The 20,460-nt window shown below is 51.5% G+C and overlaps 6 protein-coding genes across 6 annotated transcripts; 3 read left to right on the top strand and 3 right to left on the bottom strand.

The window, feature by feature from the left end:
* Positions 1-1,753: 1,753 nt before the first annotated feature.
* Positions 1,754-8,502, bottom strand: PtrM4_070220 (PRP38-assoc domain containing protein; the record flags this gene model as incomplete). The annotated part of the gene is made up of 5 exons (XM_066105888.1): positions 1,754-2,043; positions 2,087-2,458; positions 2,522-5,590; positions 5,704-6,176; positions 6,230-8,502. The coding sequence occupies 5 exons, from the start codon at positions 8,500-8,502 to the stop codon at positions 1,754-1,756; spliced, it is 6,477 nt and encodes a 2,158-aa protein (XP_065964515.1).
* Positions 8,503-9,880: 1,378 nt separating this feature from the next.
* PtrM4_070210 (CypX, Cytochrome P450) lies at positions 9,881-11,523 on the top strand (the record flags this gene model as incomplete). The annotated part of the gene is made up of 3 exons (XM_066105887.1): positions 9,881-11,222; positions 11,271-11,454; positions 11,517-11,523. 3 exons carry the CDS (start codon positions 9,881-9,883, stop codon positions 11,521-11,523), a joined length of 1,533 nt encoding a protein of 510 aa, XP_065964514.1.
* A 1,410-nt stretch (positions 11,524-12,933) lies between these two features.
* Positions 12,934-13,134, top strand: PtrM4_070200 (uncharacterized protein; the record flags this gene model as incomplete). The annotated part of the gene is made up of 1 exon (XM_066105886.1): positions 12,934-13,134. The coding sequence occupies one exon, from the start codon at positions 12,934-12,936 to the stop codon at positions 13,132-13,134; it is 201 nt and encodes a 66-aa protein (XP_065964513.1).
* Positions 13,135-13,415: 281 nt separating this feature from the next.
* On the top strand, positions 13,416-14,111 carry PtrM4_070190 (uncharacterized protein; the record flags this gene model as incomplete). Its single annotated transcript, XM_001933690.2, has 2 exons — positions 13,416-13,718; positions 13,773-14,111. The coding sequence occupies 2 exons, from the start codon at positions 13,416-13,418 to the stop codon at positions 14,109-14,111; spliced, it is 642 nt and encodes a 213-aa protein (XP_001933725.2).
* A 1,046-nt stretch (positions 14,112-15,157) lies between these two features.
* PtrM4_070180 (golgi transport complex component Cog5) lies at positions 15,158-16,492 on the bottom strand (the record flags this gene model as incomplete). Its single annotated transcript, XM_001933689.1, has 1 exon — positions 15,158-16,492. The coding sequence occupies one exon, from the start codon at positions 16,490-16,492 to the stop codon at positions 15,158-15,160; it is 1,335 nt and encodes a 444-aa protein (XP_001933724.1).
* Positions 16,493-17,891: 1,399 nt separating this feature from the next.
* Positions 17,892-19,650, bottom strand: PtrM4_070170 (SrmB, Superfamily II DNA and RNA helicase; the record flags this gene model as incomplete). The annotated part of the gene is made up of 5 exons (XM_066105885.1): positions 17,892-18,067; positions 18,115-18,772; positions 18,824-19,420; positions 19,474-19,552; positions 19,607-19,650. The coding sequence occupies 5 exons, from the start codon at positions 19,648-19,650 to the stop codon at positions 17,892-17,894; spliced, it is 1,554 nt and encodes a 517-aa protein (XP_065964512.1).
* Positions 19,651-20,460: the final 810 nt, after the last annotated feature.

Here is a 20,460-nt window from a genome sequence, read left to right as displayed (position 1 = left end):
CAAACATATCGCCTTCTTAGCAGCGCGCTCTTCGGCCTGCTTCAGGATCTTCTTATTTCGCATCAAGCGCGAAATCACCTGAGCCAACAACTGCTCATCCTCCTCCACCTTCTTTTTATACTCTTCACGAGTCTTATCTAGGGACACCCACGACATGTTTACACATGGATGCCCTAGACGAGTACACTCCGAACACTTCAAACGCTTGCCATCGACTTCGGGCATCGCGACGCACTGACGGTTATTCGCAAAACAGTAATCGCAGGATACGGGCGCAAGGAGGCCGTTTCGACGAATCTCAAGGGCAAGACGAAGATGTTCTTTAGACCTGGGGACGGACATCGTCAGACACAAGCACACGGACAAGCTTGAGGACAAGCTTAGGAAGGAAGGGGATGGTGTTACGAACCTGTGGGAAGGGGCACGGCGGTTAAGTTAAGGAGCGTCGGCGGGATAGCTGACCCCTCCATATGTGACACGGGAACTTAATCACGTGACCTCCTCGGCTTGGCATGCACGAGGAAAGGTCTTGGCACACTCCTCGTACATACGCCACCGAGGAGTACTCCTCGCGCGTCAGCCACCGAGGAATCCTCGGACTCCTCTGAGCGAGGACAGCGAGCACCATAGGTATATAGCATTAGGCAATGAGCTTCTATAGCTCATGGTGTTCAACTTCGAAATCTAAGGATTAGTACTTGATTCTCAAACCCCCTGTATATTACATCGATCTACCAATCGTGCTATACACCCTCGTGTCCATCGCATCACTCAATCCCCGAGAACCAACCCAAGATCATCTTCGGACGACCTTCACATTAACTAGATAAGAAAGCTTAGAAAGAGATTTGCTTATGTAATGCTTATATAAGCTGATATCTTAGGAACTTTTTTTAGAAATTTTCATACGCTCAGTAAAAAGTTATACCTAACTCTCTTCTAGCTCTTTTTGAACTCTACTTTTACTGCCTTAGATTAGCTTTATTTTGCCTACTAAGTATATTTATAGTAACTTTACCAAACAAAAAGGTTCTTAACTTTATAAAAAAACTAAAATGTATTAGTCTAGCTAGTCGAGTTCTTTAGATATAGAGCTTAGAAAAAGTTAACTTTTAAAAAGTCTCTTTCTTTTTGTCACCCGACTGTATATACGTGTGCTTAAAATCGCTCTATAGGCTATCTATACCTTGGGGATCTACTGTGAGGGACGTCAATAGTTGAGATGACCGTATCTGTATTAAGTACTAAGTGAGATATTGCGTGCAGGTTCGAAGACCTGCGCGGGTCGAACTTTGGTGTTCGGCTGTGGCCTTCGCTTAAAGCGCACGGGCCACCTCGCTTACTAGAGGTCGCGGGTTTGATCCATGACACTACCCCCCAAAAAAGAGAGCAAGTTCCAACGCTCGAACTGCCTTTTTTTTTTTTTTTTTTTTTTTTTTTGCCTAAAATTGTATACAAAGGAGATACCTATATCGCAAAACTGCTGCATACCAAGCGTGTCGCTTGCAGTGTCCATTCCATTACTACATTCTATTCCCGTTGTCTGTGCACAGTAATTATGGATCATCATCGTGGCGTGGTGACCTTAGCATCTTGTCTTAACAATAGTAACTTTGACAGTCTAGTCCTTGCCACGAGCACAGCGTCTATAAGTCCTATTTCTAGCACAACTTATCGACGCCCTCGATTATAGCAAGCACAACTATATTATCCCAGTCTTATTGTTGGTCTTGTCTGCTGTTGTCACCACTGGCTAGACACGACTAAGAGCGTGAAGTCGCATAACCAGCATATCTTGTTTGCCTGTGAGAGACTTAAACTTCCTGTGCATAGGCGGCTTGTTTGGGTGATCAAGGTGATAGCGCGTCACAGTGTCAGCGGAGTCCGCGAGGTTCATGTATGGTTCCCATGAAGGATTGTCGGGGCCGTCGGGATAGTTTGCCCATCGTACCAAGTATTGGAGCAGGCCTTGGGTAGTCTTGCCCTTGCGACCGCGGGCGGCAGGATCCTTAAGCTTCTTATTAATGCGGCAGTCTTCGATTGCTTCGACAGTGTATTCAGTGTCGTCTTCCACTTCTGGTCGAACTCCGCAGGGACCTCAGGATCTTGTGTTTGTCCAGTAAGTGGGTTGTCGTCAACCAAGTGTAAGAGCCATGGTGGAAGACATTGTGGATGCGCTTCATGTTAGCGGGAAGATCTAGCTCGTATGCGGTGTTGTTGATGGCGCGAACGATAGTAAAGGGACCGCGGTTCTTTAGGTCTAATGACGCGGAGGGTCTTTTCGTCCGTAGGTTGCGAGTGTCCAGCATCACTTGGTCGCCGACTTTGAAAGCTGGTGCGGGTAGCCTTCCTTCATTGGCGTATTCTGCTTGTTTTGCTTGCGCCCATTGCATTGAAGCTCGCAGCTCGTCCTGCAGCGTTTTCATGCGATCCGCGAAAGCGTCAGCGTTGAGACGTTCTTGTTGCGCAGGCGCAGTCAAGGTCGCAGCGCCTGGCGCTGGCGCAGGGGGTTCAATGCCACTCCGTGGGTTGTATCCTTTAGTCGCGAAGAAAGGCGACTTGCCAGTTGTGCTGCTGGTGCTGGAGTTGGCTTCGAATTCAGCTATTGGCAGAAAAAGCGCCCAGTTATCCTGCTCGTAGTTGACATAGGCGCGTAGGTATTGCTTGAGGTAGGAGTTCGCGTTCTCGGTTTGTCCGTCAGTCTGGGGATGGTGAGCGGTCGAGAACTTCGGGCGTACACCCAGACGCTGGCATAGTCGCTTCCAAAAGTAAGAGACAAACTGCGCTCCACGGTCTGAGATAATCTCCTCAGGAAAGCCCTCTTCTCGCCAGATGTATTCGATAAAGGCTACCACAAGGGCGTCGGTGGTCATACTAGCCATTGGGATGAACTTCTTCTTCTTGGTGAGTCGGTCGACTACCACGAGGATGTCAGTGAACGTTTGACCGTTATGCCTGCAGGGCGGCAGGTGAGTGATGAAGTCTATAGAGATGCTGGACCAGTATTTGCTGGGGATTGGTAGCGGATGCAGCAGCCCATGCTTGCCTTCTCGGTATGCTTTGCTCCTCTTGCAAGTCAGACACGCGCGTACATATTGCGCGACGTCCGTGGTCATCCTAGGCCAGTAATACCATCGCGACAGCTTGGAGTATAACTCATGTTTGCCGCTGTGGCCACCGCAGACGCTCTTGTGGGCTTGTTCAATAACTTGGGTGCGAACGGCGCCGGCGGGGACGTAGACCTTGTTGCGCACATAGAGTAGTTCGTCGGTGATCTCGCAATCGCCAAGTTCCAGCCTGAGGTGCTCTTCTCCATGTATGAGTTTGAACGGCAGGCGTCGTAGGCCGTCCTTCTTGGCTTTGACGATCGCCTGCAACACCTTATCATCCTTGTATGCTGCCTTGATATTGTCAAGCAGAGCATCAATAGTCAGCTCGTTGTTCGGTGGCGCGGGCACATTAATTGCGGCGGGCGTCTCGTTTGGTATCGCGGGCGCACTAGTTGCGGCGATTGGCGTTGTAATAGGCGAGATTGTAACGTTATCGGCTGCACAGAGCGATCTTTTGCTCGTGAGGTCATGGGAGACGCCGTTTTCTCCCCCCTCAGGCTCGATGCCAGGCAGTGCGGCGAGGACGGCGTACCGTTCAGAGATGTTGTCTTCCTCGCTAAGTTGATACAGCATTTGCGCGACTGCGGGGATAGAGTCAGGAAGGGTGCGCTGTGTGATGAGATTTGCGAGGTAGACTGCATGGCGAGAACCTCCATCCTTGGCGATGTTGATGGTGCAGACGCGCGCTTCAGGATCGACTTGGTCAGGCTTGATGACTACCTGGAGTTGATGCCGACGGCGGATGTCGTCGGGTGACTCGGGTAGGTCGCCAGGACGCCTTGTCAAAGCGTCTGGCTTCGTGCCCTGCTTGCCTGGCCTGTACTTGATAATGAAGTTGAACTCTGCCATGAATTCCGCCCAACGGGCTTGGCGTCTGTTGAGGCGCTTTGTGGTCATAAAGGTCTGAAGGGCTTGATGGTCAGACAACACCATAATAGGATCATCAGTACCAGACAGCTCAAAGCGCCATTGCTCAAAGGCGTTGACAATAGCTAGGAGTTCCTTGTCGTATATCTCATAATTGCATTCCGCAGGGTTCATCTTGTGCGATAGGAAAGCAACTGGGCGGAGGACTCCTGTCGCGTCCTTCTGAGAGAGGATAGCTGCAGTAACGAAATCTGAGGCATCGGTTTCCAACCAAGTCTCTAGGTCAGGATCGAAGTGTGCAAGGACTCCTGCAGTCTTAAAGGCGTCCTTAAGTCGATGGAAAGCTTGTATAGCTTTGCTATCAGCGATGAGCGGGAACTGATGTCTCTGGTCCTTGCCTTCGCCATCCTTGCGCGTGAGTTCTGTCAAGGCTTTTGCGATGTAGGAGAAGCCTTTGATGAAGCGACGGTAGAAGTTGGCGAAACCAAGGAAAGACTGGACGTCTTTGACTGAGCGCGGTATTTGCCAGTCTAGTATAGTGGAGACCTTTTTTGGATCCATTTCGATGCCCTCTGTAGTGAGGATGAGGCCTAGGTACTTCACTTTCTTGACCTTGAATTTGCACTTCGTGGGATCAAGATGGAAGCCAGCGTCGCGTATCTTAGAGAGGACCTTGATGACGTCGGCTTCATGAACTGACTCGTCATCGTCGCAGGTGTATATAAGGACGTCGTCGAGGTAAGCTGTACAGATATCGTCAAGGTACTCGCGGAGTGTCTCATTGATAAAGGTCTGGAAAGTGCCAGGCGCATTGCAGAGGCCGAAGGGCATGACAACGTATTCGTATAGCCCATACCGAGTGAGAAAGGCTGTCTTTTCTTCATCGCCTTCTTTGATCCGAACAGTGTTGAATGCAGCCACAACGTCGACAATCGTCATCCATCGTACCTTGGCCATGCGGGCCAGCGTTTCCTTGATGGAGGGTGGAGCGTTGCGGTTCTTCTTGGTGATGGCGTTGAGCTGACGGTAGTCAACGCAGATGCGAAGTCCGCCACCTGGTTTCTTGACAACTAAGACAGGTGACGCGTACGGAGATGTGGACGGTCGGATGAATCCGCGTCCGAGCATGTCGTCGATGTAGGCCTTGATGGCCCTGGTCTCCGTTCGTGTGAGCCCATAGATCTTAGGCTTGTGAATGCGTCCGTCGGTGTCAATCTCATGGTCAACGCCTTCGCGATGAGGTGCCAACTTCCCTGCTTGTATAGGACTGAACAAGTCTGGCATCTTGCTGTACAACCAGTCTGGCACCAGTTTGCGGATCTCCGCTTCCGTCATATGTGGACTCTCCATCTTGTTCATATAGTGGTCGTAGTCCTCTTGTGTGACGGCGGCGAGGCGGGCGATGTTGCGTTTGAAGGAGTCTAAATCGCAATCGTTATTGTCGTCTGGAGGGTCAGCAAGCTTCTCCCAGTCTTGTGGTTCGACCCAGATGGCTTCGTCTGGGTTGTGCGCAGCCATGAGGTAGGCGGCCTTGGCGGTGATAATGCAGATCTCGCCCACGGGCGTGGTTTGCCGAGATTCTGAAAGTGATGGAGTCTTGCCGTCGCCGTATACTGTCTCAGGGAGACCGTGGTCGAGACAACATGAAGTACAATGTGAAGAAGAGAACTTCATGCTCCGCGGTGAGAAGGTGAGACCGGGTCGTGGTCTTCCAGCCAAGTCATACCAAGGATAAGATCAAAGTCTCCTACGTCAGCGACGAAGCACACGACTGGTGATAAGTGGCTGCCGTGTTTGACTTGGATTTCCACGGCTTCATTCAATGTATCAACAACCTTCCCATCCGCGAGAGAAAGCTGGATAGGTGAAGAGGTAGACATTATGGGCAGGCCCATGGCTTTAGCCCATCGCCTGTTCACAAAGGAAGCGCTAGCGCCTGTGTCGATAAGAGTAGTTGTCTTTTTCCATTCCTTAGAAGAAGTGAGGGTGTAGGAGTCGTAACGTAGTTGTTTAGTAGATCGAAGATGGCCCTTAACGGCGATCGCAGAGATGTAGTGGTCTTGGACGTCTTGTGAGTTGTCCTGATCTCCGACTTCTGGAGATAGTATCCTGGCGGCAGCGACCTTGAGACGGTTATGGTTTTCTCGCGTCTCGCGGTTCTGTTGTATGTCCTTGCGCCAGTCTAGCTCCTGAATGCGACTGTTATCAGGAGCGTCTAGTTTTCCGAAACTGGCTCGCCCATGTCGTCCAACTCAGGCTCCTCTTCAGTGGAAGCATTAGAGTCGTCGTCTTCGGCGTCGAAGTCCGCTCCCATAGCATAGAGATGCATACTACTAAGCTTAGGCTTGATTTGGTCCCAGTCTAAGATTGCGCAACCCTTCTTATCGCGCGCCTGGTGACCAGTCTCGCCACAACGGAAGCAGACCTTAGCCTTAGCCATTGCGTCCTTCTGCCACTCTGTGCGCGTCGTAGTAGCTTCGCGATGTTGTCCTCGGCCAGAGCGAGCCTTTCGTGCAGGATTACGATCATTTGGGGAGCGCGTGCGCGGCTTGGTGCGAGGTTTGTCAGCAGCGGTCTTGCCTTGATTAATCTGTTTCTGTGTTAGATCAGACTTGCGGGCGGCGTCAAGGAACTTGACAAGAGCATTCTCTTGCTCATCGTCAAAGGCGTGTGAGGCGGCGGCGGCGAGGCCAGGTCGCAGGAAAGCGCGAGCGTAGCCAATCATGGCGCTGTCTGGAAGCTTCACTAGGCGACACACGCTCATAAAGCGCCCACGCCAATCTGCAAAGGATTCAGACGATCCCATCTTGAGAGAGCCATCAGCGAGTTGCGACTGTGCTTCTGAGACCTTCTCGTAGGTAGAGCGCGCGTAGTATGGGTCCAGTCCTTCAAGAAGGTCCAAGTAGTGTTCGAACTTGAGATCGTCAATATATTGCCATGCTGCGCCGTCCACCTTCATCTCCAAGTAGGCCAATTGCTTGTCTTCAGGCAGAGATTCGCACTTCTGGATGGCTGACCGACGCCACTTGTCGTAGTTCTTGGTATCATCGTTGCCTTTCCAGACTTCAATGTCGGGGAGCTTAAAGGAAAGGCTTAGACCTCCAACTGTGGACGCTGCCTGTTGTACTGATTGCTGGCCGTTGTATGGAGGAGGGATATATCGGTGAGGATCTTGGTTCAACGGATTCGCGCGATCTCGGCGGGAGCGGGAGCGCGATCTTGAGTGAGAGTCGCCGCGAGGGCGAGGCGCAGGCCGAGTAACAACAGGAGTGGCTTGTCGGCTAGGATACGGGTTAGGTGATGCAGTGCGGCGATCTGTACGGCGCTCAGGTGACTCGTGTCGTCGGTTGCGCTGAGTAGATAGATGACTGTTACGACCGCGGTCCTCGCGACGCTGCAAGGTGTACGGGCGGAAGTTATGATCATATCGCTGAAGGCGCGCAACAACGTCATTGTACTCACGCTGTTGCTGAGTTAGAGAGGTCTCTAGCTTGCGGGTATTCTCAGTAGCTTGGACAAGTTGTTCTTCAAGTGCGCAGTTCTGGGCGACCACATCTTCGTAGTCGGCGTCGCGTTCTGCGCGCTGCTGGTGATAGCGGTCTGCGCGGGCGCGCTCTTCCTGGTGCTTCCTGAAGAACTCCTCGTACAGGCCGTGGAACTTAATGGACTGCGCTTCTTCGTGTTTCCAGTCCTCATACCAGTCTTGGTGAGTAGGGTTAGTGCAACCGGCGGTCTTGGAGGATGAAGGACGATAAAAGCGCTCGACCTCTAGCTTAAGCTCATTACGCTCTCGGTTGGTGTGTTCCAACTCAGCATTAGTAGTCTCAATAGTCTCAGTCAGCTTTGAGACTTCCTTCTCGTACCAGCTAAGCTTAGCTTCAGCCTTAGTGATGCGAAGGCGTAAGCGGTTAACAGCGGCTTCGTGAGCTTCCTTGGTTATTGCATCGATGTTCGCGTCCAGGATAGGAGCGCAAGCAGCGGCGAACTTCATGAGCTCAATAGCTAGAGAGCGCAGGAACGCGGTGTTTGAAGTGGCTAGCTCCAATAAGTCGTCGTCAGTGCAGACGGGGACTTGGAATTCTTCCAGGGGAGATTCTCGGCCTAGGTACAGCTCAAATTCATCCTCAGTCTCGTTTTGTACAATAGTGATGAACGTGAACTCAGAGTGAGTAATCTTGGCAGACAAGACGTTCTTGTTTCTGAGGGATTGGAGTCGACAACTGCCAACTATAACATCGTAGATGTCGGCAGGGTCGTGTGGTACCATTGTGGGCTCTTGGCTGTCTCCTTCTGTAACTGGAAGTGCGGGGTAGCCGAAGGTGCTTCGACGGCCTGGTTCGGATCGACGAACAGGCTCATGCTTAGGAGCGGGGCCTTGGCTAATAGTTTGTTGGGTGTCGGATGCAGTATCCTTAGGTCGCTCGCGGCTGGAGTCTTGGCTGCGGGGGGTCGCGGGCGCTTTGTCTTTGCGCTTCTTGCGGCCAATAGGGAAGTCAGTCACGCTGGGCTGTGGAGGAGGCTGCATGTCGCTAGATCGGCGGGGTGGCGGCCGCCGGTAGAGACGTTGTCGCTAATGGCGTTGATAGTTCTAAACATTTAAGGTGTTGGGTGTGGTTAATGTAGGTGGAGAAAGAGAGTGGTTATGATTGTGAGAGAGTGCGTCAAATGTGGGCGGGGAGCACAGCTGATTATTTGCTGTCACACTCCTGACTCCTTGCTCGAAGTAAAGCGGTGAGCCAAACCGTCTACCAGTCACCAAGGTGATGCGATACCGTCGCAATCGTTCCAGTGCAATCGCGATACTCTCAATCGCGACGCGGTACTGGCAACGTCCTTCGATGATGGGCTTCTAGCACAACACGCCTTCCGCTGTCAGCACAATAGCTTGTATCGCGCGCGTACGAGGGCCAATGACAATTGAGTTCCACTCCGCAGTCGTATAACAGAGCCTCAAAGTCCCAGTTGGCGGCGCGCGAGCTATCCTGATGCGGGTCTGTGACCGAAGATGGGGGACGAGTTGTCGCCGTCTCAGCCGCGGGGTTGCGGGGTTGCTGTCACGAGCAATACTGATTGCGCGCTGAGTTCTTCGGTGCGGTCACTTTCCGCGCGTGTCCTAGGTACCGTATGGTAGACGCAATATAGTGTGAGGGACGTCAATAGTTGAGATGACCGTATCTGTATTAAGTACTAAGTGAGATATTGCGTGCAGGTTCGAAGACCTGCGCGGGTCGAACTTTGGTGTTCGGCTGTGGCCTTCGCTTAAGGCGCACGGGCCACCTCGCTTACTAGAGGTCGCGGGTTTGATCCATGACACAATAAGGGTAGCAGAAAACCTTAATAAAGATAGACAGAGAAGACAGGCAAGCTAGTGCGTACGTCTAGAGGTGGTATAGACTAGTAGAGATATTAGACCTGCGTTCTAATCCTAAAGCTAATTCCTTTCGCTAAAGAGTGCCTCTAAGATAGACCTCAGACTGTCGTAATAGAGGATAAGGCACCTAGCCACGCCCACTACTATTAGAGTGTAATCTATCGCCTGCACGACGTTGAGAGACTACTCTAGTGTAGTAACTTGCTAGACTGTAACTGTATTGAGCCATGCTATTTCTATATAAAGAGAGAGACTACAAAGAAAGGAGCTCCGCAGTTAAGGGCTAAGGTAGTCAGAATCTGGCAGAACTGCTGGAGAGATCTCTCGCAACTTAAGATCCAGGCTTAGTTTGAGCGAATTCTTGTACATATTCAAAAGATAATTAAGTTACAAGGTGGCAATGAGTACATAGAGGGGAGAGAGAAGCCTCGGCTAAGGCGGCCGTACTTCGGCTAGATTATTCTTGGCAGACAATGCTTTTGAAAGGCACCTCCGTACTTCGCGATCAAAGATCTGCCACATAACATCCGCAATGGCTCTCCACGACCTCGTCCAGTATATAACGACCTCTCCTACACTCGCCCTCCTTTATGGTCTTGCTGTCTTCCTGCCCATATACGCGGTTGTTCACACTTTCGTTATTCGCCCACTTCCGGCCAATGCTCCACAAGAGATCCGCGACAACTATCCCATAAGTGGCGCCTGGGGGTTCTGGATGCGACGGTGGGATTGGTACAGACAACGCATTAGCCAGTCGCAGACAGGTCATTTCTCTTTTCACGTGGGATCACATCCAGTGGTCGCATTGTCGGGTGACAGCGGACGACAGCTGAATTTCGAAAGCAAAGATCTGGGGTTCGCCGCAGGGTATGCGGTATTGTTTGGCCAGACACCTGCCGTAGACAAGTATGACGATGGCCATGGCAGGGACCATGATGTGGATAACCAGTTCAACCGCCGCCTTATATCCCTGTTGAAGACCGAGCATTTCCGTCGCAAGCTGCCCACCCTCATCTCCGATGTCCAGGAAGCTATTGAGGCCATTCAGAGAGACCCTAGCGGCATCACCAACCCTTTCGAAAGCCTATACCGCGTTGTCTTTAGGTTCACTATCCGCATGGTCGGCGCAGATGAGATCGGAGATGACCTAGAGGTGCTCGACGAGATGCTGGAGCTGTTTGAGATGCTCGAAAATAGCGCGACTGCCACCGCGGTCATGTTCCCCAAATTCCCATCACCCGCCATCTTGAAACGAACTTATGCTGGTGGACGCCTATACATGCTGATAGAGAATATCATCAAAAAGCGCGCTGCGAGCGACGAGAAGCACGACGATGCGCTGCAGTATATGATCGACCAAGGCGACCGGACATTCATGATCGTGAAATTCATCGTAGGCGCACTCTTCGCAGGCATTCTCAACTCCGGCATCAATGCCGCGTGGGTCATGTGCTACCTCGCTAGTTCCCCAGAATGGCTAGCAAAGACACAAGAAGAAGTACGCAACACAGCAGCCAAGTACGCCCGTGATCCCAACGCGCCGTTGCGCTATCAGCTCAACGATGTTCCGCTAGATGCCTGGGAAGCCGAGTTCCCCATCATCGACATGTGCTTGCGTGATTCCATTCGCTTGAACCTACTTGGCACAACATTCAGGAAGAACACAAGTGGTCGCGCTATTCCTATTGGTGATAGCAAGGAGGTCATCCCCCCTGACGCGTTCGTCGTTTATGCTGCTGGCGACATCCACCTCAATCCTGAGGTTTACCCTAACCCGTATGAGTGGGATCCAGCGAGATATACTCCAGAACGTGCTGAGGATAAGAGAAAGCTTCACGGCTTCTTGGGTTGGGGAGCAGGTCGGCATCCATGCCGTAAGTATATCACTGGTATCTTGTGGGTCACGGCTAATTCGTTCATAGTCGGCATGCGCTTCGCAAAGCTGGAACAAAATATCATCACCGCGTACTTCATCGCTTCCTTTGATTTCCATCTTTGTGATAAAAGCGGAAACCTTGTTCTGGATGCCCCGAGAGTCGACTTTAACAGGCACTCAGCGCATAAGCCGAAGAACCCGCCTTACTTGAAGGTGACACCGAAGGAGAAGTAGGTAGCCAGCAAATAAGAACGTCATCGGCATCGAGTCAGGGAATATTCACCCTTTTCAGAGAATAAGCTTTGGGTGCCTCCGATCCAACGGGAGATTAAGTAATCTAATAGCCGTAGAATCCACCTAACCCATGTAATGGTATTCAATGTCATACTTTGCAAAACCTTTATACTTGCCTGAGGTCGAACTCAGATTAGTTGACAAGGCGCGCATAATCCCGAACGTCGTTACTCTCCTTTCAACTGGCACTTGTAGATACAAGCAGACGACAGGTTGTGCACACAACAGACTCCGCCAAGTCCAATAGCTGTGACTGGCGTACATAGTATTCTGCCTAAGTCACCAAACACGTCTTTGCGCGCAAGGCTGCCGAGGGGGTCTGTTGTCAAGCGTTTAACGGGTCGCTTCCCGAAAATCGACATCCCCGTGTCTCGTTCTCCTCGGCTGTCAAGCCACAGGCAGGGTACCGTAAGTACAGGTAGCGTTAGCGACGAAAACCGAAACACTCGACCCACTCGCCTCATGATTCGTCTTCAAGCCTCCGACTTTCTCGTATGCTTGCATGTTGCAACTGCGTGACTCCCCTCAGCCACCGTGTTGAGAGAATCTTCCCCTCAAATTGTGCATGGCACGATCTTCTCACCGAGCCCTCCCCGAAACCATCTATAGGTACATTGTAGTCGAGTTTTGTATATTGGGAATACGGTCTTGTCGTTTACGGGACTAAAATTAGCATTGAATGCCAAGAGTCGGTTATGAGAACGAACAGAGCGGCCCGCTCATGTCAGACCACGGCTGTGGATAACGGTCAATGCATTCCGAGCCCCGGTCGAGAAGCATCCCTCTGGTTTCTGCTACCGCCGCGGTTCATCATCCTAGCCGAAAACTACTCAACAGAAAGGCTTTGCAGGAATACTGCAAATTTCGCGGATCGCATCCTCCGGTCAACTAAGCCAAATTTGGATGTTTTGTGGGTCACAGGTGTTTGGCACCGCGAGGCTGAAACTTGATGTTTATTGCTATCCTTGGCCCGACCATGTCGAAATAGCTTAGCGATCTGATCTTATTGGCTGCACAAGCACGTTTACTCTTCCCAGATGAGTTGCATAGCTGCACAAGCGCTGCTACCCTTATTAGAGTCTAGGAACGATATGTGCTAATGATGAGGACTACTACCAAGAGTCTTGGTGCGACAGACACGTGCAACGGAACATGGGAGAACCACAAATGTCCAGTGTTTGATCGGAGAATTCAATCTCCGTCCAAACAACTGACTTAGTTGAAGGCGGATGGATCAGGACGGTTGCGGCATAGGTCGCAGAGCTCTCATGTATATAATCACTTGAACCATTCCTTCACAGCTCACCACCTCACTTCATTACGAGCAGTCTTTACATTCGTTTCAATACCTCCTTTACACTCGTTCTTTTGCTACCTTTTTCACTTCTACAAACATTCATTCCTGCTCGGTCAGAATGAAGTTCTCTGCTCTTCTCGTCTCCGCTGTCGCCCAAGTGGCCACTGCCCATTACTTCTTCGACACGAACATCGTCGGTGGTGTCCAACAGCCTGCCTTCAAATATGTCCGCCAGTCGACTCGTGCAACCAAGTACAACCCGATCAAGTTCTCGTCCAACCCTGCGGCTGATATCCGCGATGGATGTTGGAGTGGGTGAACCGTACGCATAGGGAAGAAGTTGAGGATTGACTGAGGTTGTATTGTACAAGCTATGGAAAGTTTATGTAGGTGAGTGACCATAAACAGCGCTAGTCTCAGATAGGCATCGTCCCATCACCAAACCGTGACAATGGATCACACGCCGACGGTCCTGATATCCGTTGCAACCAGGGTGCCTTTTCGTCTGCCGGCAAGACCCAGGTCTTGACCGTCAACGCCGGTGAGGAGATCCGCCTCAAGTTGGCCGTCGGCGCCAAGTTCCAGCACCCCGGCCCCGGTATGGTCTACCTGTCCAAAGCCCCTGCAGGTGTACAAGCCTACGATGGATCCGGCGATTGGTTCAAGATTTACGAGGAGGGTGTCTGCGACGGCGGCGACTTCACCTCTACCGCCTGGTGTGATTACAACAGGGACTTCATTGCTGCGAAGGTTCCCAAGGATACCCCCAACGGAGAGTACTTGGCACGCTTTGAGCACATTGGTGTTCACCGCTCTCACGTCAACCAGCCCGAGCACTATGTCTCATGCTTGCAAATCAAGGTCCAGGGCGGCGGCAGCGGCACCCCCGGTCCCATGGTCAAGGTCGGTTTTTCTCTCTCTTCGAGTCCTCGACCAACGTTTACTAACCCTTTCTAGTTCCCTGGAGCATACAAGGCCACTGATCCATATGCCAAATTCAGCATCTACAACGGTCGCAAGGCATTCCCCATGCCAGGACCAGCTGTCTGGAAGGGAGGAGCTGGTAGCAGCAGCAGCAGCCCTGCACCTGCCAAGGAAGAAGTCCCAGCCGCCGCCAAACCTACCACCATGGCTACTGTTGCCGTTCCTGCCGCGACCCCTGCTCCAGCTGCTGGCGGGGCTGGTTGTGCCACTCTTTACGGACAGTGCGGTGGACAAGGTTTCTCTGGATCCAAGTGCTGCGCCGCAGGCACTTGCAAGTCCATCAACACCTACTACTCCCAGTGCCAGAACTAAGCTTCTCGCTGGTGTCACTTCCCATCCACGGATCGTGACGGAGTAAGCCAAAAACTTGCGATCATCTTTTGTTGGCTCCAGAGCTACTATACTGTACTATTCTTCTCCATGGCTTTGCTGGGAACTAGGCTTTGAACATACCACCTGGTGTTCCGCTTGTATATACACAAGGCTCTATAACTTCTTGTCTTATAAATTATCATTCTTTACCATATCTTTGGCAGGTCAAGGACTCAGTGCTATGTGACGATTGATAGTGCCGACAAGGGGAATTTCTTCTCTGATATGTTGGCCATGCACCGAAGCTGGGGTATAACAGGACAGCTCTATAGGATGTGATGGGACAATTTAGTCCCTTGGGAGGCCGTGCACAAATCCTGGTATGATGTTTGCGTGAACGATCGCTCTCCTCTTGTGCCTTTGTGCCACACTTTTATAGCCCCTTATGGCATTGATGCTACTATCAATACGCCTCATACTCTACACACTGCTAAGGAGAGAGCGCTCATATTGGCAGCAAATTTTTCCACATTTGTAACGTTGCGTATTTGTGATCGTGATCAAGACCCTTTGATGTACATATCAGCCTCTTGAACCATACCTCCAACTCAGAACACTTCTCAATTGAAACGTGGTAATGTGGGCTAAGTGCAACGACTTAGAGAAGGCTGGATTGTTGGGTAGTGTTTCGGCCTTTCGCAGCCGTTGTTGCGAGGAATATTTTTGGGAAACGGTTCTCTCGAAAGGGCTTGAAGCCCTTGTAAGTTCTTTGGTCTCGTCTCACTAACATAGAACGTCTGGGCCGATGCATTGGGTTAACAGGGAAGCTGACAATTACTATAATCACTTTCAGGCAGAGTACAATACTGAGTACCTTTGCAAGCCTACCTATGAAACTAGATACGAGAAAGAGTCAATTAATGCTTGGTGTGGTAGAGGGGTTCATTACCTGTTTAGACCATCACACCCATGCTACGCTATAAAGTACCAAGAGCTGAGTCATCTTTGACTGGCCATTTCGTTTCCATGTGCACCTATCACGGCCATCATTTTATTTGCCCTACTATACTACCTATCATGACCGCAGCCTCTCTCTCCCAAGTAACGGTAATGGACTTGGTTGACGAAGCGCCGGGTAGCTGACTCCCCCTGTTCACACATTCCCTGACCATGTCTTTGACCCTATCCTTATTACTTCGAAGCGTCCTTGCTGACACACCACCTCTATTCATGAGTTCCTGGACCCTAGGCGTCATATTGGAGGCAAGTGTTCTCCAGAAATAGCTGGGAAGCGATGAGGTGTCGAGAGCTTGTAATAAAGGATTGAGGAAGTTTGAGGGGGTTTGAATTTGGGGGTTAGAGGCGAGAAGCGGATGGGGTGGTGGTTTTGTACTTTCAAGCAGGGACTGTAAAGCTATGATATTCTGACACCGGGCTGAAATTTCCAGGAGTGTGCGGTCGAGTGTAGGAAGCTGACCCAGGGCTCGGGCGAGTGAGGCTAGTGATGACTTGAGCTGCGTCTGAAGGTAATCTTGTAGGGTATTGAGCATGAGTGTTGGGTCAAATGTGTCAGTGACGGGGTTTGTAGGAATGGGCGATAGCAGGTAGAGGGTCAACAGGGCAGACGTTGTTCTCGCCTTGGTGTCTTCGGTCTGTGCAAAGGTGGCTGCCGAGGTTTGGGCCGAGGAGAGTAAAGATGACATGGAAAACTCCTTGACGACCTGCTGTGCGCGTGATGCTATGCTCCTCTCGCCCGGATTGACAAGTTCGGTCCTGAGTGTATTGACGACATTGACCCTATCTAGGCCCTCTCCTTCTTGGCCCGGCTTCGAGGCGGCGAGTATGTGGCGCAGCGATAGTATTGTGTCTGCCGAGCGCACCATTGCCCTGTGATCTTCCCTCTTTGCACTGCCGACGCCTCCCAACTCAGACATGCGCACCTCCAGTTGTCTGCCCAGCATGAGGCATCGCGCCACGGCCCTCCCAACCTTGACAGTCTCACACAATCGCTCGGCCGTCAGGCGGACTTGGTCGGCCACGTCGTATCGCTCAATCACTTCCTTCTCCAGCGTCTTGTACGATTCCGTTAGACTTGCAACCTGGCCTTGGACTTGGTGCAATATGCGCCCGCTTGCTTCGGCATCGTCTTTGGTGTGTTGGAGCAGCGGTAGTGCAGACTTTGTAGTTAGCGTGTCGATATGTGTGTCTACCTCTTGCACGTCAAAGAGAACGCGCGACAATGGGGTGGAGAGGTCTAGTGGGCTGTCGGACGCGTTGTTGGTTGCGAGAACAAGCGTGTTCGCAAACGACGTTGGCGAAAAGTCTGGGTCGAGAAAGGCTTCATAGTCAATGTATGAGGCTTCTTCATCGTCTCGGGACATGGCCGACGATGGTTGGTACTATCGCAGTTGCAGTTGGACAATGCCTGGCTTCTACCGAGACCCCCGACCTCGTTATCTTAGCGCCTCCTTATCTGATCCTGGACAGCCGCGCCACCTACTCACCGCCACGCCTACCTACCACCCAGGTGTCATGTACAAGGGCTATTGTAGTCGCCAGACACGCCTATTAGGTGCTTACTCACACTGTCAAGTACTTTACGCCACCGAGCTGCCACCGTCTTCTTTTTTGCATCAACAGTTAAGCTTGTAGTCGCGACATTAGCTTGTTCACTCATAAATAAATACCTGTCATTCAAGGGTTGGAAAGTATTGCATTGGAAAAACTATAGCTACAGATATCAGTTCGAGACTAATTGCCCAAGCATCATCATTTCTCCAACCGTGCCCTTGAGTATTTTTCTTTTTGTTTTTTGGCAGTTTTTACTTATATCATGTATCGAGTTTTATACGTCTTTCTTTCTTCTACCGAGAAGTACTGGCGAGCTCCAATTCGCAAGAAGACCTGAGCAAAGCCGACAACAGATCGTTCCGAGAACGGTCATGTCTCGTGTTGTCTTGGAGGTACACTGATGCGTGTGTTGCGAGTACAATCCCGGACTGGTCTGGCCCTTCGCTAGCAGAACAAGGCGAAAGAGGACCAACGTTGTCAGAGCTAGGTCGTAGCACTCACTTGATGCAGTATGTTGGGGAGGGAGAGAAACTGCGAGAGTTCGTATCGTAAATATCATGCCACGTGGCATACAAGCTGTCGGCTGAAATCGAGAGTTGCTATGACCACGCGCGGACGGTTTGTGTCCCAGGCCAAGAGCGCAATATGGCCAAGTGATCGGGAGAAGATGGTAGGTGTTTTAGCTCAGAAAGAGCTGAGAGTATTCGGGCCGGTGTCGAGAGTACCGAGTGGCCCAACATTAGCAATCATCTTTAAAAGGATGATTCTCGCTTTCTGAAAGGCCACACAAGTGCCACCGATGCTGTTACGCATGGAATGAAGGAAAGGGGGGAATAGACTGAGAAACACAATGCAGAGAGCTTTACAAGTTGCTCGGATGAAAAGAGATGAAAGTAGAGGTCCGCATGAACGTATATCGGCAGGACCAGCAAACCGACGGGAATCAGAAAGCAGATAGGCAGGCCCCAAACTGGCCTTGGTATATAGTACAGAGAAGATAGCCCAGATGGTCAAACCCCGTGTTGCGCCGATGATCCGATTCGTTAGACCTGAAAACACATCTTCAGGTGTCTCGCATCGCGTCGTCAGCGACTGCTTGCATGACCGCGCAAACAAATGAAAAACTCCAATGAATGCATTTGGAAATGAGAAAACCGAATGTCGTGATAGCCTGTAAGCCGGAAGGAGCCGAGACCAGGGACATTCAAATCACATTCCGTGGCCAATTAACCGCCCAGAAAGCCAGCTCCCACCGGATTTGGTAGGCTGCTCTAAGAAGCCTGTGGTGGGCCGGTAGGTTGCGGCCTTGGATTTCGCTGAGCATTCTGGCCGTTCTGTTGACGGTTCTGCTGGTTCGGTGGGAGCCCCCGACGCTGTCCCTGAAACTGGCCACCGCCACCACCGCCACCACCACGTCCGCCACGGTAGCCACCACGGGCGTTGGGGTTTCCGCGCGCAGCACCTTCTTGGTCCTGTGGTTGACCTTGTCCAGGAGCGCGCTGTTGATTAGACATGGGTCGAGGGATCGACTCAGGTGACTCGTAGACATATAGGTTCTTCTCGATGACCTGGGGAATAGGCTGGATTTCGGTGCCAAGCTCTTGTTCGATCCTATAAAGATTGAACCGATCTTCCCAGTTGATGAGGTTGATAGCCAAACCCAGGTGTCCGAAGCGGCCAGATCGACCAATGCGATGCAAATACGTCTCTGCGTTCTTGGGGAAGTCGAAATTGATGACGACATTGACCGCCTGGATATCAATACCACGGGTCAGCAAATCCGAGCAAACCAGATTCCGGCATACGCCATTGCGGAAGTCGTGGAAGACACGATTACGGTTATGCTGGAGCATGCGAGCATGCGAATAGAAGCAAGAGTATCCGAGCTCGGTAATCTTCTTGGCGAGAAGCTCAACGCGGTTTGTGGAGTTGCAGAAGATAATTGACTGGTTGATCTGGAGCTTATTGAATAGAGTATTCAAGCAGTGCACTTTCTGCTTCTCCTCGACGAAGGCATAGTACTGCGTGATACCGCGCAGCGTCAGCTCATCCATCAAGTTGATTTCGTACGGCGAGTTCATGTGTTTGTCCTTTGAAAAAGTCAGCAAGCAGATCGCTGTCTAGCATTATAGTGAAGGTACCTTGAAGCTCTTGACAACAATGGGAAAGGTGGCACTAAAGAGCATGACCTGGCGGTCTTTGGGGTGGAAGCCGAGCAGTTGTTCAACTACAGGGGTGAATTCGGGTGATAGGAGCTTGTCAGCTTCATCCATGACAAAGGTTTGACAAGCTGAAAGATCGGCTACGCCTTTACCAGCCAGATCGAGGATTCTACCGGGCGTGCCGACGATGATATGCACGGGATCGCTTAATCGTATAATGTCGTCCTTGAGGCCCGTGCCACCCGTGGATACCATGACGTTGATGTTGAGGTGCTTGCCCAATTGCTTGCATACTTGTGAGGTTTGTAGTGCGAGTTCTCGGGTCGGTACGAGGATGAGAGCTTGTGTCTTTGGGCTCTTGGGGTTGACGCGCTCGAGTGTGGGGATGACAAACGCAGCAGTCTTTCCGGTGCCGTTCTTGGCTCGCGCAAGGATGTCTCGACCCGTGAGGGCTACGGGGATCGTCTCTTCTTGGATGGGCGATGGCTTCTCGAATCCGGCCTCGAAGATGCCCATCATGAGCTCGCGCTTGATGTAAAAGTCTTCGAATTCTAGGCCTTTTGTTGCAGTAACATCCTGTCCCAGTGTTAGCTCACGGCCATGCTAATGGGCTTGTATGTGTCGTGTACCTCTGTTTGTGGCCGCGCATCCTTTGCGGGCGCTTGAAGACCTGCTTTCCAATCGGCTTCTCCTGAAGGTGCGGCATCGCTAGGGACATGTCAGCATGGGTCTCGAGCGAATCTTCACATTGCCAGTGCTCACCCAAGCTTCGTTGCCGCCATTTGGTTGGTCATCTCTGTAGTCATTGTGTGGGGTCTAGTCCACTGGACGTGGAATTGCTAATCAAGACGTTCCGTTCCGGTTATGCGAATTCAAGTGTCGTGTGAGGCGCAGCGCTTGTGGGAAAGCAGAGCGGGGTACGGTGAGTGGTGTAGGAAGGTTGCCTGTGTCGTATGGCAGTAGGTGGGGCTCGGGAAGATGGAGGAGAGGAACGGGCGTTGATGGAGTGCCTCTAGTCTGTCGGCGACTCAAATACTGAGCTTTGATGGTGGCTTACTGCGGCTCGGGAGCTGGAGTAGTCTTCAGGGAGTAGCTGATGTGCCTCTGTTAGGTCGGGCAGACGTCGACTACAAGTCTTCTGTTGACGCGGGGCAAACTGCGAGGGAGAATAAGTGTCAATATGGAGCTCGGGAGGCTAGGCGCAAGAGAAGTAGTGCAATTTTGTGCAGACGAGAGCGATTTGTGTGGTCTTGTGTTGTGGCAGCTGAGCGGGCCGCTTTATGCACAAAGGAACTTGAAGATGGTGGAGAGGGCACCGGTCCGTGCGCGCCTACTTTGTCATTGGCCCTCTTGACGTCGGTCCCTGCTTTACAGTCGGAAGCTCTCTATCTCTCACCAGTCTCCTTCAGCGGATTCCGCACCACTCACTCGCTCACTCACTTTGCTGCCTGGTTAATTTCACACTGCCTGTACTGTCACATGTCTGATACTTGGCTTCTTACCTTGTCTTTAGACTTCCCCACCTGCCTCCACGCCACACACGTGCATCGTGTCTAGCACTGCATCACGATAGTCCAAAACACCCATTGACTGTCTGTCTTGACACCAAAAAAAGC

The sequence above is a fragment of the Pyrenophora tritici-repentis genome, chromosome 2 (genome assembly GCF_003171515.1).
Source record: "Pyrenophora tritici-repentis strain M4 chromosome 2, whole genome shotgun sequence".
NCBI classification, from domain to species: Eukaryota; Fungi; Ascomycota; class Dothideomycetes; order Pleosporales; family Pleosporaceae; genus Pyrenophora; species Pyrenophora tritici-repentis.
This window is presented reverse-complemented; position numbering and strand designations above follow the sequence as displayed.